The 14,195-nt window shown below is 33.4% G+C and overlaps 1 protein-coding gene across 6 annotated transcripts in view; it reads right to left on the reverse strand.

Annotated features, from left to right (window-relative positions):
• APLF (aprataxin and PNKP like factor) overlaps positions 1-14,195 on the reverse strand; it is a 108,387-nt gene that overhangs the window by 48,043 nt on the left and 46,149 nt on the right. For all 6 annotated transcript variants that reach the window (XM_055241842.2, XM_055241843.2, XM_063616836.1 and 3 more), the window contains exons 4-6: positions 11,992-12,139; positions 11,539-11,671; positions 1,202-1,383 (exon numbers count right to left, since the gene is read on the reverse strand). In XM_055241842.2, the coding sequence (XP_055097817.1) occupies positions 1,202-1,383; positions 11,539-11,671; positions 11,992-12,139 (463 nt within the window). The remainder of the gene's footprint in view (positions 1-1,201; positions 1,384-11,538; positions 11,672-11,991; positions 12,140-14,195) is intronic.

Consider the following 14,195-nt stretch of genomic DNA (forward strand, 5'->3'; position numbering starts at 1 on the left):
GATGTTATCAAAACCTCACAAATAGCTTGAATATCTTGGATCTGCTCCTCTCTATAATTTATCAATTAAGATGTTTCTCAAAGATTTTCTTGTGATTATCAAACCTTATGGGTTGGGATAAACAGAGGAAAACATGTATACTACAGATTTTCTTCTGAACACAATAATTTCTCTTGAAAAAAGGCAACGTCAATTGATATGTTCGGAGTTCAGAGAATAGAGTATATGAGGGCTCAAAGTTTATACAAAACAAATTTTGTTTTAATAAGTTTTATGGAAAATATATGTGAGCCAGAAAACATTTTGTTTTCATTTATTAAGCTTGCCTCCATAAGTAAAGCAAAGGAATTGAGTGTATAGTGACCAGGCCCCACTTCTCTAGCTGGAAGACAGGCTCCAGTGAGAAGCTGGTTCCTCTCTCTGGGAGAGAGGGTAGGAGTGAGGAGAATATATTCGAAGACTAATCTCCAAGGTAGATGTTGGCATTTCAATCATTTCGGTGCACAGTCTTCCATGACCAATCCTCTTCCTTTGGTTTTCCCTGAGACTAAGACAGGGATCCACAGAGCTCAGCCATGGGACTACCAGGATCATGAAAACTGTCATCATAAGCTACCTCTCGCTAGAGAGGAAGCATGCCTGAACTTTCTGTCCCGGAGCCATCTCTATCTTTCTCTCTCTTTTTAAGTACTTCCAATAAATAGCCCTCATTTTCTTTAAGTACCCAGTGTTACAGAATGCGTATTTCAGCCAAACCATTCTAGTGAGTTAGCAAAAATTGAAAGAGGAAAGAAGGGCTAGAAGTACTGCCAGTTAGCCCAGAAGTGATCCCGCAACAGGCTCTTAAGAACTATCCCATCAATTTGTTTTTCTCATCACACTTAGCAAGAAAATGGTGGTTAAATGCAATCTGAGAACAACCAATGGAATAAGAGAAGCCAGGTTTTCAGAACGGAGGTGCCAAATTATGACCAGAGTCAAGTGGTCTCCCCTTTTTTTTCCAGTCTGAAAATTTCTAAGTTTTCAACAAATACTATATTAAAGATTAGTTTCAGTAAGTCTGAAAAAATTGGGCTAGTTTTTGTCTTCATAAACTCAACAATAAAAGGCAGTTTTGATTTCTCCTTATATAGCATATGATTAATTTCTATCTAAAACACCTAACAAAAAAACAATCAAATAACGTATTTTTAAAAATCACCTTGGATGAAATGGTAGACTCTTCCTGATCAGTATTTTTGCACTTTTCTCCTGTGTCTTGTTCTGCTGATGTATTTTCTGAACTTCCTGATGAAATTAATTGCCTTCTTCCTTGCTGGGTTGTGTTTTGCTGGGTTTTATCTTTGCAGATTTCTTCTTTTCCACTTCCCTGGATTACATTACCTTAAACACATAAAGAAAAAGAAGAAAATTATCTTCTGTATCTTCAAATGTCAATAATCCATACCAAAAAAAGAAAAAAGTAAAAGGATTCGAGACCAGCCTGGCCAACATGGTGAAACCCGGTCTCTACTGAAAATACAAAAGATAGGCAGGTGTGGTGGTGTGCACCTGTAGACCCAGCTACTTAGGAAGCAGAGGCATGAGAATCACTTGAACCCAGGAGGTGGAGGTTGCAGTGAGCCGAGATACACCACTGCACTCCAGCCTGGGTGACAGAGCGAGCCTCTGTCTTAGAAAAACAAAAAAGAAAGAAAAGAGAAAGGATAAAAGGGAAAGTAAGATTAAAGGTCCATTCATAGTAATGCTAACTTGGAAATACTTACGTGCAAATCTCAGAAAGTATTAAGCAGCAAAATGGCCAAGAGCTCCAGCCCTGCATTCTACCAGGCTGAGATGCCAATGGAGGCTCCATCCCTTAACTGTTTCATCTCACCTTTCTGAACTTTGGTTTCATCATCTGGATAATGGGAATTATAATTCATGGAATTATTAGGAGAAGTAAATGAAGAAAGATATGTAAACTATCTAGCAGAGTACCTGACACGTTATTTTTTTAATTGTAGAATTGAATTTCTCTAACAGAAAATCTGACTTATAGCTATCCAATGATCTTTACATATACTACTTATTAAACCCTAACATCCACAGTGACGAATTAAACTTAAGCTATTTTTCTTTTTTTAAACGAGACAGAGTCTTGCTCTGTCACCCAGGCTGGAGTGCAGTGGCACGATCTCGGCTCACTGCAACCTTCGCCTCCCCGGTTCAAGCAGTTCTCCTGCCTCAGCCTCCCAAGTAGCTGGGATTACAGGTGTGCACTGTCCCATGCCTGGCTAAATTTTGTATTTTTAGTAGAGACGGGGTTTCACCATGTTGGCAAGGCTGGTCTCGAACTCCTCACCTCAGGTGATCCGCCTGTCTCAGCCTCCCAAAGTGCTGGGATTACAGACAAACCCAAAATAACCCAAACAGGGGAGTGACTTCTACAGACTTTGCTGATGAAGTAAATAAATCTCAATAACAATGGACATTGTATCCCATAAAATACCCAAAGTTTAATGCCGTTGGCAAACCTAAGACACTATCATATTTTGTTAACAAATTCATAATTGTCCATGGCAAATTGTCCTTCTCCTCTACTTGAGAGTGATGTCTTCATGAAGGCAGAAACTTTACATGCCTTGTTCACTGTTCCTCCCTTGTCTCCAGTACCTTCAACTCTGCCTAGCACAAAACTGATGCTCAATAAATATTTCTGACTAAATGAATTTTGAACATAAACAATTTGTCCAAAGATTCCCTTAACAGCCAGGATACAGGTATATAAAGCAATCTGTAGTCATTATTCCATGTTCTAAAGCAGGGATTAGTAAACTTTTTCTGTAAAAAGCCAGAGAGTAAACAGATTAAACTCTGTGGGCCATACAATGTCTGTCACTACTACCCAACTCTGCCTTTGTAACATGAAAGCAGTCACAGACAATGCATATATGGCTGACCATGGCCATGTTCCAATAAAACTTTATTTACAAAAACAGGCAATGGGCCAAATTTGGCCCATGGGCTGTAGTTTGCTTAGTCCAGTTCTAAAGCACATTCAAGTAGCCTGAAATAACATTCCCTCATTAAGTTCAGGAAAGAAATGCCAATGGAATACTGTCCATATTATCAAACAGGAATATCAATTGAACCAATATAAAAAATAATATATTTATCAAATGTAACTTAGGCATAAACTATTCTAATAACTAAATTTTAACTAAATTATTTAAATATTCATCATGAATCTAAATTAGAAAATAGTTCATATCATTTTTGGAAACTGTCATAAACAGGACTTAATAGGACTGAGTAGCTTGGTACAACAAATGACCAAATGCTGTAACAGTTATGAATTAAACCAAGTGACATACTGAACTAGTTGTATTGCTGATTATGCTAAGAACTATAGTAAATTAAACAAGACACAGCTTCTACACAAATGGTAGTTTATATATTCCAAGTGTCACACATGTACCCAAAATTCTAAAATTAAAAAATACATATATTTAAAACACTCAGTTCTTCAAAACTCCAAATTCTTTACTATAAACCACCTCTAGGGACTAGAGCTAATTTTTTTTTCAGCATGAGAAGCCATTTTGATATTATTAAAATGCTCTTCACAAAGAGTATATAAAAAATGAATAGCTTAAAATGGCTGACAACAGTCTTTATATCTGGTATGGCAAATATTCTTCTGAAATCCAAAATAGGTACAGTTAAATGATAGAAATATAAAAGAAATTAACTATTAATACAAAATAGCTTGATTTTAACTATTACCAATGGCACTTATATGAGCTGTTATACTAATACTACACGAATGATAGCTCAATTATATATATATATATATGTATCATTAAAAATACATCCATCCAATCTTACCTTCTAGAGGAACTACTCCCAAACAGCTATATTAACTATTGCATGAGTATATTTCTCAATTTTTTCCTGTGTTTAAGCAAATATATCTACAAATACATATGCATAAACATATACAGGACTAAAAGTACAAATATTATTTCTGTGGTTTAAATACCTAGGATTGCAATTTCTGGATCAAAGTGTATTGTATATTTAAAAATTTAAGAGACACTACAAGTGACTTTGAAAGGCTATACTAGTTTATACCTCCACAAGTAATGTTCGATAATACTCCTTTCTGCCAACAGTGGATATTATCAATTGCTTAAATGTTGATAAGTTAATGAACAAAAAATGGTAACTAGTTGTTTTCAATTTACATTTTCCTACCTGATAGTAAAGTCGTAATATTTACTATGTGTATTTATTATTCTGTAGTATGTCACACATAATGCTCAAAATTTCTACTGAGTTTTATCTTTTTTGTTACTAAGTAGACAATTTTTTAAAAATTGTCTTTTATAAGTGTGGTAGATAATATATCTCATTATATTGTTTGGCAGGCTATTATTTGCCTCTGACTTTATTTATAGTGTCTTTTGCATAGAAGTATTTTTCCTTTCTATTTAGGTAAATCTATCAGTTTTTCCCTTAGGATTCCATGTTCCCTATCATCTTAAGAAAGTGTACAGGCATAATCAAAATATTTTTCCCATACTTTCTTCAAATGCCTTGTTTTAATTTTTATATTGACGATTAATTCAATAGAAATTTGTTTCTGAATATAGCATAAAGTAGTACTTTAACATTATTTTCTTCAAAATGGAGAGCCAATTTTCTCAACATCATTTATTAAGAAATATATCCTTTCTCCATCAGCTTGAATTGATATGTGTTTATAAATTAAATGTATTTTTTTTATCTGTTTCTGGGTGTTTCATTCTCCTTTTTTTTCCTGGTCTAACTTACCTATTCCTCTGCCAGAATTATCAACTACTAAAAGCAGGCATCAGGCCCAGATCAGGAGAGTTCCATGAAGAAACATAATTTTTCAATTATTCAAATTGTCCCTGACCATATATGGAAATAATTCAGTGCTCTAACATTAAAGTCTCACATAGAAGGCATACATAAAGAAAAATATGGACTAACCATAATATACATAGGAGATGTCCTAAACCAAATATTAGCAAATTTAATCTAATAGAGTATAAAAATAAAACGGTATCGTAAGATTGAACTTATTCCAGGAACACAAGCATAGTATATTAAATTAGGATATCTACCAATATCATTACTTACATTAACACATGAAAATGCAGAACTATTTCTATACCAAAACGTTTTTAAATAATTCAAGTTATTCCTGAAAACATAGTAAAAATAAAATGAACCATACTAAACATGATATAACTATTTATCAGAATCTAATACCAACCTTAAAATGCTAAAATATTAAGAGAATTTCTATTAAAATCAGGAACAAGAACAGACCAATTTTAACCATTTTTATTTAAAGTTTATAGGGTTCAGCTAATAAGACAAGAAAAGAAAGCAGTAGATAGATCAGAAGAGCCAAAATTATCCTAATTCTATAGATAATATGATTCTACAGCTAGAAAATATAAGGTTCAAAAACTACTAAAATTAAATAACTTGGCAAAGTGGCTGGAAACAAAGTAAACAGAATAACGAGCAATTTACAAAAATGTAAGTACATTTTGAACTGTAGTCCAATTAAAATAATGTATAAATGCTCAATATTTATAATCTGCATCAAATTGCCATGGTGAAAATATTCACAGTACAAAATTAAATGCAAATCAAACAGTGTGGGGACGAGTTCAATCTTCATCAGCATGTGCCACTTTTTACAACTTCATGTTGGTAGCTTAGAAGATGCAGGAAGAAGAGCTCTATAGAATAACATGATACCAGTGAAAATATAAATGCTCCTTTTTCAATCTACCAGGAGTATCCCAAACTAAGAGTTATGATTAGTCTTGTGGCCTAGAAGGCTGAAGGAATAGAGATAACTGGAAATCAAGAAAGAGGAGACTCTGAAAGCCTTTGCCTAAATATATTTACTTCTCCATCACTAATGGACATTTAAAAAAATTTAGCCCAGGCCTAAGAAACTCATGACAACATCCAAGAGCTAGTACCTGAGACATACAAAATAAATTAGAACTATATTGGCTGTCCACTTTCAACACTTCTATTCATCATAGCACTGGAAGTCCTAGCCAGAGCAATCAGACGAGAGAAAAAATAAAGGGCATCCAAATCAGTAAAGAGTCAATGAGTCAAACTGTCACTGAGTCAAACTGTCACTGTTTGCCAACAATATAATCATATACCTAGAAAACCCAAGAGATGCATCCAAACAACTCTTAGAACTGATAAATGAATTCAGCAAAGTTTCAGGATACAAAACCAGTGTACACAAATCTGTAGTACTGCTATACACCAACAGTTACCAAGCTGAGAATCAAATCGAGAACTCAACCCCTTTATAATAGCTGCAAAAAAACACACAAACAAAACAAAAACAATAAAGAAAACAGGAATATACCTAACCAAGGAGGTAAAAGACCTCTACAAGGAAAACTACAAAACACTGCTGAAAGAAATCACAGATGACACAAACAAATGGAAACATATCACATGCTTATGGATCGGTAGAATCAATATTGTGAAAATGACCATACTGCCAAAAGTAATCTACAAATTCAATGAAATTCTCATCAAAATACCACCAACATTCTTCACAGGACTAGAAAAAACAATCCCAAAATTCATAGGAAACCAAAAGACAGCCCAAAACAAGTCTAGCCAAAGCAATACTAAGCAAAAGGAACAAATCCGGAGGCATCACATTACCCGACTTCAAACTGTACTACAAGGCTACAGCCAGCAAAATAGCATGGTACTGGTATAAAAACAGGCACATAGACCAATGGAACAGAATAGAGAACCCAGAAATAAAGTCAAATAATTACAGCCAACTGATCTTTGACACAGCAAACAGAAATATAAAGTAGAGGAAGGACACCCTATTCAACAAATGGTGCTGGGATAATTTGCAAGCCACATGTAAAAGAATGAAACTGGATCCTCATCTCTCACCTTATACAAAAATCAACTCAATATGTATTAAAGACTGAAATCTAAGACCTGAAGCCATAAAAATTCTAGAAGATAACATCAGAAAAACCCTTCTAGACATTGGCTTAGGAAAAGACTTCATGACCAAGAACCCAAAAGCAAATGCAATAAAAACAAAGATAAATAGATGGGACTTAATTAAACTAAAAAGCTTCTGCACGCAAAAGAAATAATCAGCAAACAGACAACTCACAGAGTGAGAAAAAATCTTCGCAAACTATGCATCTGACAAAGGACTAATATCTGGAATCTACAAGAAAAAACAGATCAGCAAGAAAAAAACAAATAATCCCATCAAAAAGTGGGCTAAGAACATGAATAAACAATTCTCACCAGAAGATATACAAATGGACAACAAACATATGAAAAAATGATCAACATCACTAATTACTAGGGAAATGTAAATCAAAACCACAGTGCATTATCACCTTACTCCTGCAAGAATGGCCATAATTTAAAAATCAAAAACATAATAGATGTTGGTGTGGATGTGGTGAAAAGGGAACACTTTTACACTGCTGGTGGGAATGTAAAATAGAACAACCACTATGGAAAACAGTGTGGAGATTCCTTAAACAACTAAAAGCAGATCTACCATTTGATCTAGCAACCCACTACCGGGTATCTACCCAGAAGAAAAGAAGTCATTATATGAAAAAGACACCTACACATACATGTTTATAGCAGCACAATTCGCAATTGCAAAAACATGGAACCAGCCCAAATGCTCATCAATCAATGAGTGGATAAAGAAACTGATATATATATATATATTACTTCATGTGTAATTTTTTTTTGTCAATAACATCTGTATGTGTTGATCCTCAATTTATAGTAGGAAATGGGGAATCATAGTGGGGAGGGGCAGACACTTTCCCTCAGTAGAATAATTTCTCTGATAAAAGAAAGACTTAACTTGACCAAAAATTGGACCAATGTGAACTTGTCCCTGCAAACAACTCCTTTTCTTTCAGAACTGTTTTGTACTGCAACTGCTTCTGTGCTACTGCTTGTAATAGTTCAACATGTATTTCATTTCAAATACATTTTCTTTCACTTGGTAGATGTCCCACATAAATATGAAGCATGTTTTTGGGCACTTCACTTTGAAAATACAAATGAAAGTAATTTGACATTATATATATATATATATAATGTCAAATTATATATATTATTTTTATATATTATATATGACATAATTATATTTTATATAATATATAAAACATAATATATAATATATAATTATTATATTTTATATTATATATAATTATATAATATATAATAATTATATATTATATAATTATTATATAATATATAATTATATATTATATATAAATTATATATAATATAAAATATGATGCCTCCAGATTTGTTCTCTCTATATATATACATACACCATGAAATACTACTCAGCCATAAAAAGGAATGAAATAATGGCACTTGCAGCAACCTGGATGGAATTGGAGACCATTATTCTAAGTAAAATAATTCAGGAATGAAAAACCAAACGTTGTATGTTCTCATTTACAAGTGGGGGCTAAGCTATAAGGATGCAAAGGCATGAGAATGATGCCACAGACTTTGAGGGCTTGGGAGGAAGGGTCGGGGAATGAGGGATAAAAGATTACACACTGGGTACAGTGTACACTGCTCAGGTAATGGGTGCACCAAAATCTCAGAAATCATCACTAAAGAACTCATCCATGTAACCAAACACAACCTGTTTCACAAAAACCTGTTGAAATAAAAAAAATATATAATAATGATGATGATAATAATAAAAAACTGTATTGGTTGAAAAATGAAAAAGCCTGACAACAGCAGAAATTCCCCTACATATAAAGGATTAAACAAAGAGTTAAACTGAGAGATGATCCAGGAGAGACTGCAAGGGCAGATCAAGAAAAGCAAACAGAAACCAAACATATGAAGAGTAAATTTAGGCGGCTGTACAGTGATATGCTTTAAAGTACATGGGCTTTAAAGTTAGTCAGAGCTAGGTCTCAGTTACAGCTCTGGTATTTATTTTATGATCTTGGATAAGTCAAATAACATGAATTAATGTTATTTGTCCTGTTCCTAATGATTCCAAAGGTTCCGAAATATCAAGTTAGTTTCAGATAATCTACATAAAGACCAATAACCACAGTTATGGTCCTCAAGCTGCAAAAGACATATGAAAGTTACCCATATCTGAATAAACCAAAATGTATCCTGCGAATTAATTTTTAAAAATCTCACATATTGGCCTATTGATCCCCATCATTTATTACTTAAACAAACAAAACAATTTTTAAAAAAATAACAGCACCACAGAATAAGTCTAATTGTTTTAACTTTTAATTGGCAGGATTCAGGTACTAAACTGTTTTAAAGTACTAAACTGTCTTTAAAGGAATTAAGTAACCTAATCTTGCTCTTATAAAGTACTTTTCCCACAGCCTTAGTTTATAAAAAGATTACCCGAATCCAAAGACTTTTCTATCTTATTTTGAAGCTTTAGCATTTTAAGTACATTGTACACATGCGATATTCCAGACCAATGTCAAATTACTCTCATTTGTATTTTCAAAGTGAAGTGCCCAAAAACGTGCTTCATATTTTATGTGGGACATCTACCAAGTGAAAGAAAACATATTTGAAATGAAATACATGTTGAACTATTATTATAAGTAGTAGCACAGAAGCAGTTGCAGTACAAAACAATTCTGAAAGAAAATGAGTTGTTTGCAGGGACAAGTTCAGATTGGTCCAATTTTTGGTCAAGTTAAGTCTTTCTTTTATCAGAGGAATTAGTCTACTGAGGGAAAGTGTCTGCCCCTCCCCACTACGATTCCCCATTTCCTTCCTACAAATTGAGGATCAACACATACAGAGATGTTATTGACAAAAAAAAAATATTACACATGAAGTAATTGTGGGGGTGGGAAGAACTGAAAACAACTGTACTAGAATGACTTACTGCAAAATTCTTAGGCTTAGATTGGAAAATTCTCCAGATTAAACCACATGCCCCTTAACACATAATGTATAGTGCACTTTTCCCATGAGAACACTTTGATCCTAGTATAATCCAAACTAGCATTAAATAAGATATATTCTGTACATAATATATTTGATCCAAAACTTTAGAAGACTTCTATGACCACTGTGCAGAATACACAAAGCACTAAGAGTAGTAATTTTCCAACTAAAATGTGTATTCATTTGTGCTGTTAATTTTTTTAAAAACAATGTTCAAGGTAAAATGGCAGAATAGCATAACTAAACTAATAACTGCCAATAAAATCATTGTAAATTCAGGAAAAAATATTTTTTAAACTATCTGTAGGCACTGGAGATTGACCAAAGAGGCAGAGTTGGAGAAGTGTCAAGGTTGAAAATGAACTATAACCTATAAAGTTTGTGAACTTGTGACTTTTTTCCTGAGGGCCTTCTCCAAGTCACACGTGGCAGAAAGCTGCAACCTTACTGGTTTAAATGGTCAGAGCAGAGAGTTTGAGGCTAGGAGAACAGGCAGAGGTGAGTGATAAAATCCTGGAAGGAAGGAAGCCACAGAAGGGGCAAGAGCAAAAACCTACGTAAAAACTTGACCCCAATTCTTGGCTGACTGCTAAACTACATTTGCATGGGGCCAACCCCAAGGACCCAGAGAAAAACACAGCAGCTGGAAAGTGAAAGAACTACCTAGAGCCTGCAGCTGCCATACATAACAGGGGAAACAGGGTAGACTCTGAATCCAGCCAAATTAATTGCTATCAGAACAAAAATACTTCTTCAGAGGAACATAACAAAATCAAGAGCCTCTACAATGTATCATCCATAATATCCAATATCAATAGAAAATCACTAGGCACAGAATACACAGGAAAATGTGACCCCATAAAAGAAAACAAGCAGTCAATAAAAACTAAGTCTGAAATGGCAAAGTTGTATGTAGATGCAGACTTTATTGCAGCTATTATAAATATGATCAAAGACTTATAGAAAAATACACAAAATGATTGAATAAACGGGGAATCTCATCAGAGAAACATAAACTATACAAAAAAGAACCAAAGAGGAATTCCAGAACTGAAAAGTACAATAACTAAAATGAATAATTCACTAGATGGACTTAACAGCAAATTAGAGATGGCAGAAAAAAGAATCAGTAAACTCGAAAGTATATCAATTCATCTGGCATTTTTAAAAATCAAATTAAATACTCTTATTGTGCTAGCCTTTTATCCTAGACATAGCACCAAGAAGTCTGTTTGAAAGTCTTTATTAATATAATGCTAGCACATAATAGCACTTGTTAAATGAAAAAAATTAGGGTGGTATTTGATAAATGGCATAAAGTAATAGCCTATGTTTTAAATTAGACTTCATGTTCACAACTAAAAAAAACTAGGTTAAGCTATACACTTACACAACCTCTATCTCTATAGAACTAGTTTATAGTTTTTCTTCAGAAAAACTTTCAAATTCTGTTTAATGTTTTCTTGAAAGTCAGCATTAGTAGAAACAAAAGCCTACCTCCACTGATTGCTGGTACTGAAAGGTTTTGATCACTTAAATGTTCTGCTAACATCCAAGCTGGAAGGATTCTTTTCCTCTCGGCAAGGATTGGCTGCTGCTTACTGCAGTCTCTATTTTCACCTAGGAAAGACTAAAAAGACACCTATAAATTACTAAAAATAATCACACATCTTTAATGAATTTGCAAAATATTTGCTTTGCAGAACACTACCATTAAAATACCCATATGCAACTGTAGACTGAGTTCATAAAATTTCTTGAACAAAGAAATTATTTCTATTAGTTTAACTGTTGGATTACTGCCATATTCTCTAGAGCTTAACTTAAAATCAGCAAAAGTAGATAAATGCTGGCAATATTGTCATAATAGGCCTAATTTCAGTTGTCTTTTCTGCCTTCATAATAATTTGAAGAACATGTTATAAATGGATGAGATATCAAATTTCTCACCACACTATTTGTGGGAGTCATCTGGGTCTTGGCTATTTCTGTGCTTCCTTCCAGTTGTGAGGCACCGGTAGTCTCATGAGGTAAATTAATCACGGGGGATTTTGGTGTTTCATTCAATATATTATCTTCATCAAGCATTTGACTGTTTCTATAAGATAAAATAGAAACTTGTCTTTAATTTTAAATTTAACACACTTCTGCTGCCTCAGAACTACATCTAAGTTATGTCCCTTTTCTCAGACTTAGCAAAAACAAAAAAAGCAGATTATAGTATATTAGAATAAAATATATAGACTAGAATATGTTCTTTATTTCCTACCTGCTGTATTGCCATAAAATACATCAATCTTTCCAAATCATGGGCCTAGAAACCACAATTATTTTTGAGATGTGTGGCAGCCATCTCTCTCAGGGCTTAAGAGCTCTTTATTTAATATTTGTCCAGATGGTCCCCAAAAATTAAGATCACCACCCAGCCTCTAGAGAGATAATGTAAACTGCAAGGGCATCACCTAAGCTAGTTAGACGTTTGAAGAAAAAATAAATAAAATCCTGAGTTTAAGTTGACACATAACTGCTACTGAAGTTCAGGGAAGTATTAAAGAGCTACTTATGAAATATCCCCAAACTTGTAGTACAGCTGCAAGCTAAATGTTCTGGAACAGGAACATGTGGGACATGCCAGCAGAACCAATTACCTCATACTCCTGCAATATGCAGTAAGGTCATCCAAAGTTGTTGGGTTATTAATACTTATGTATGCATAGACATGATCCAACAAATTTGTCTTTTTGAAAATTTGAAACTATAGATGAAATACTACTCAGAAATAACAAGGAATGAACTACTGATGTGTGCAAGAATATAGATGAATCCCAAAGGCATTTTGCTAAGTGAAAGAAGCCAGACACAAAAGGCATATTGTATTACTCCATTTATATGACATCCTGAAAGGTAAAGCTACAGGGACAGAAATAATATTAATGGTTGCCAGGGATTGGGGGTGAAGTGAAGGGACAGACTACAAAGAGCCAGGAGAGAACATTTGGGGAAATGGAAATGTTCTATATCTCACTCTAGTAGTATTTTAAATGACTATATTATCATTTTTAGTGCATTGAATTGCACATTTAAAAGGGATGAATTCTACTGTGTGTAAATTGTCCTCATTAAATGTGAATTTTTAAAAACTAAAGATATAAGATTTTAGAAGTATGTCTAGCTGAGAAAAGTCTAATTAACCGCTTGTTTTATTTGTTTGTTTTAGTATTTCTTATACAGGGAATAATCTACTTCAAAGGCAGCCTTCAATGTCAGTGGCAAGAATCAGCCAAAAGAGAAAATTTACTTAGAGTAAATTACTATGCAGCATCACATTTTTTGTTCATTCAATCAATATTTTTAAAACTTCTACTGTGTGTCAGACACTGTGCCAGGTGCTGGAGACATATCTTGGAAATGTCTGATTGTCCTAGCTATGAAAGGTCACTCCACTACAATACCCAGACCCATTTTACTCATAGGTTACAGGTGTACTTCCAAATTATAATTTTTTTCAAGTTTTCTTAATATTTAACATGAAAAATATTAAGAAACATTCAAGAGTAGTGTGATTATTTTTCACAATTTATAGTATTAGGAATTAAGTAACATCATCAATTCCATTTCTAGTTTATTTTCTATTGTGGCATAAGTCTGAGATGAATTCATATACACTCTATAGTCTATATGTAATTTTTATTAATAGTTACCCACAATAAATGTAATAACAAAGAAAAATCTCAGAACAAAATTCTATTTAACATTTCATTCAAAAAAGTACAAGTACAAATTATTCTATTACACATTTATTTAAATATCAGTCACTGTGACATATATTTTTATTTTATCTTCAAATACGTCTGTGAGTAATCAACTATCACAGGATTTATAAAGCATCATTACAGAATATTTTAAATAAAAAATTAAAACTTGGAAAGTTAAATGTAGCCTAGTAAAGGTAATTGAGATATCCTTTTTTATAATCACTTTATTGAAAAATAATCCACATAGCCATAAGATTCATCCTGTTAAAGTGTACTATCCAGTGGTTATTAGTATGTTAACAGAGTTGTGCAACTATCACCAATATCTAATTTTAGAACATATTCAACACCTCAAAAAGAAATACCACATGCATTAGCAGTCTCTTCCTATTGCCTCTT

The sequence above is a fragment of the Symphalangus syndactylus genome, chromosome 14 (genome assembly GCF_028878055.3).
Source record: "Symphalangus syndactylus isolate Jambi chromosome 14, NHGRI_mSymSyn1-v2.1_pri, whole genome shotgun sequence".
Taxonomy (NCBI): Eukaryota; Metazoa; Chordata; class Mammalia; order Primates; family Hylobatidae; genus Symphalangus; species Symphalangus syndactylus.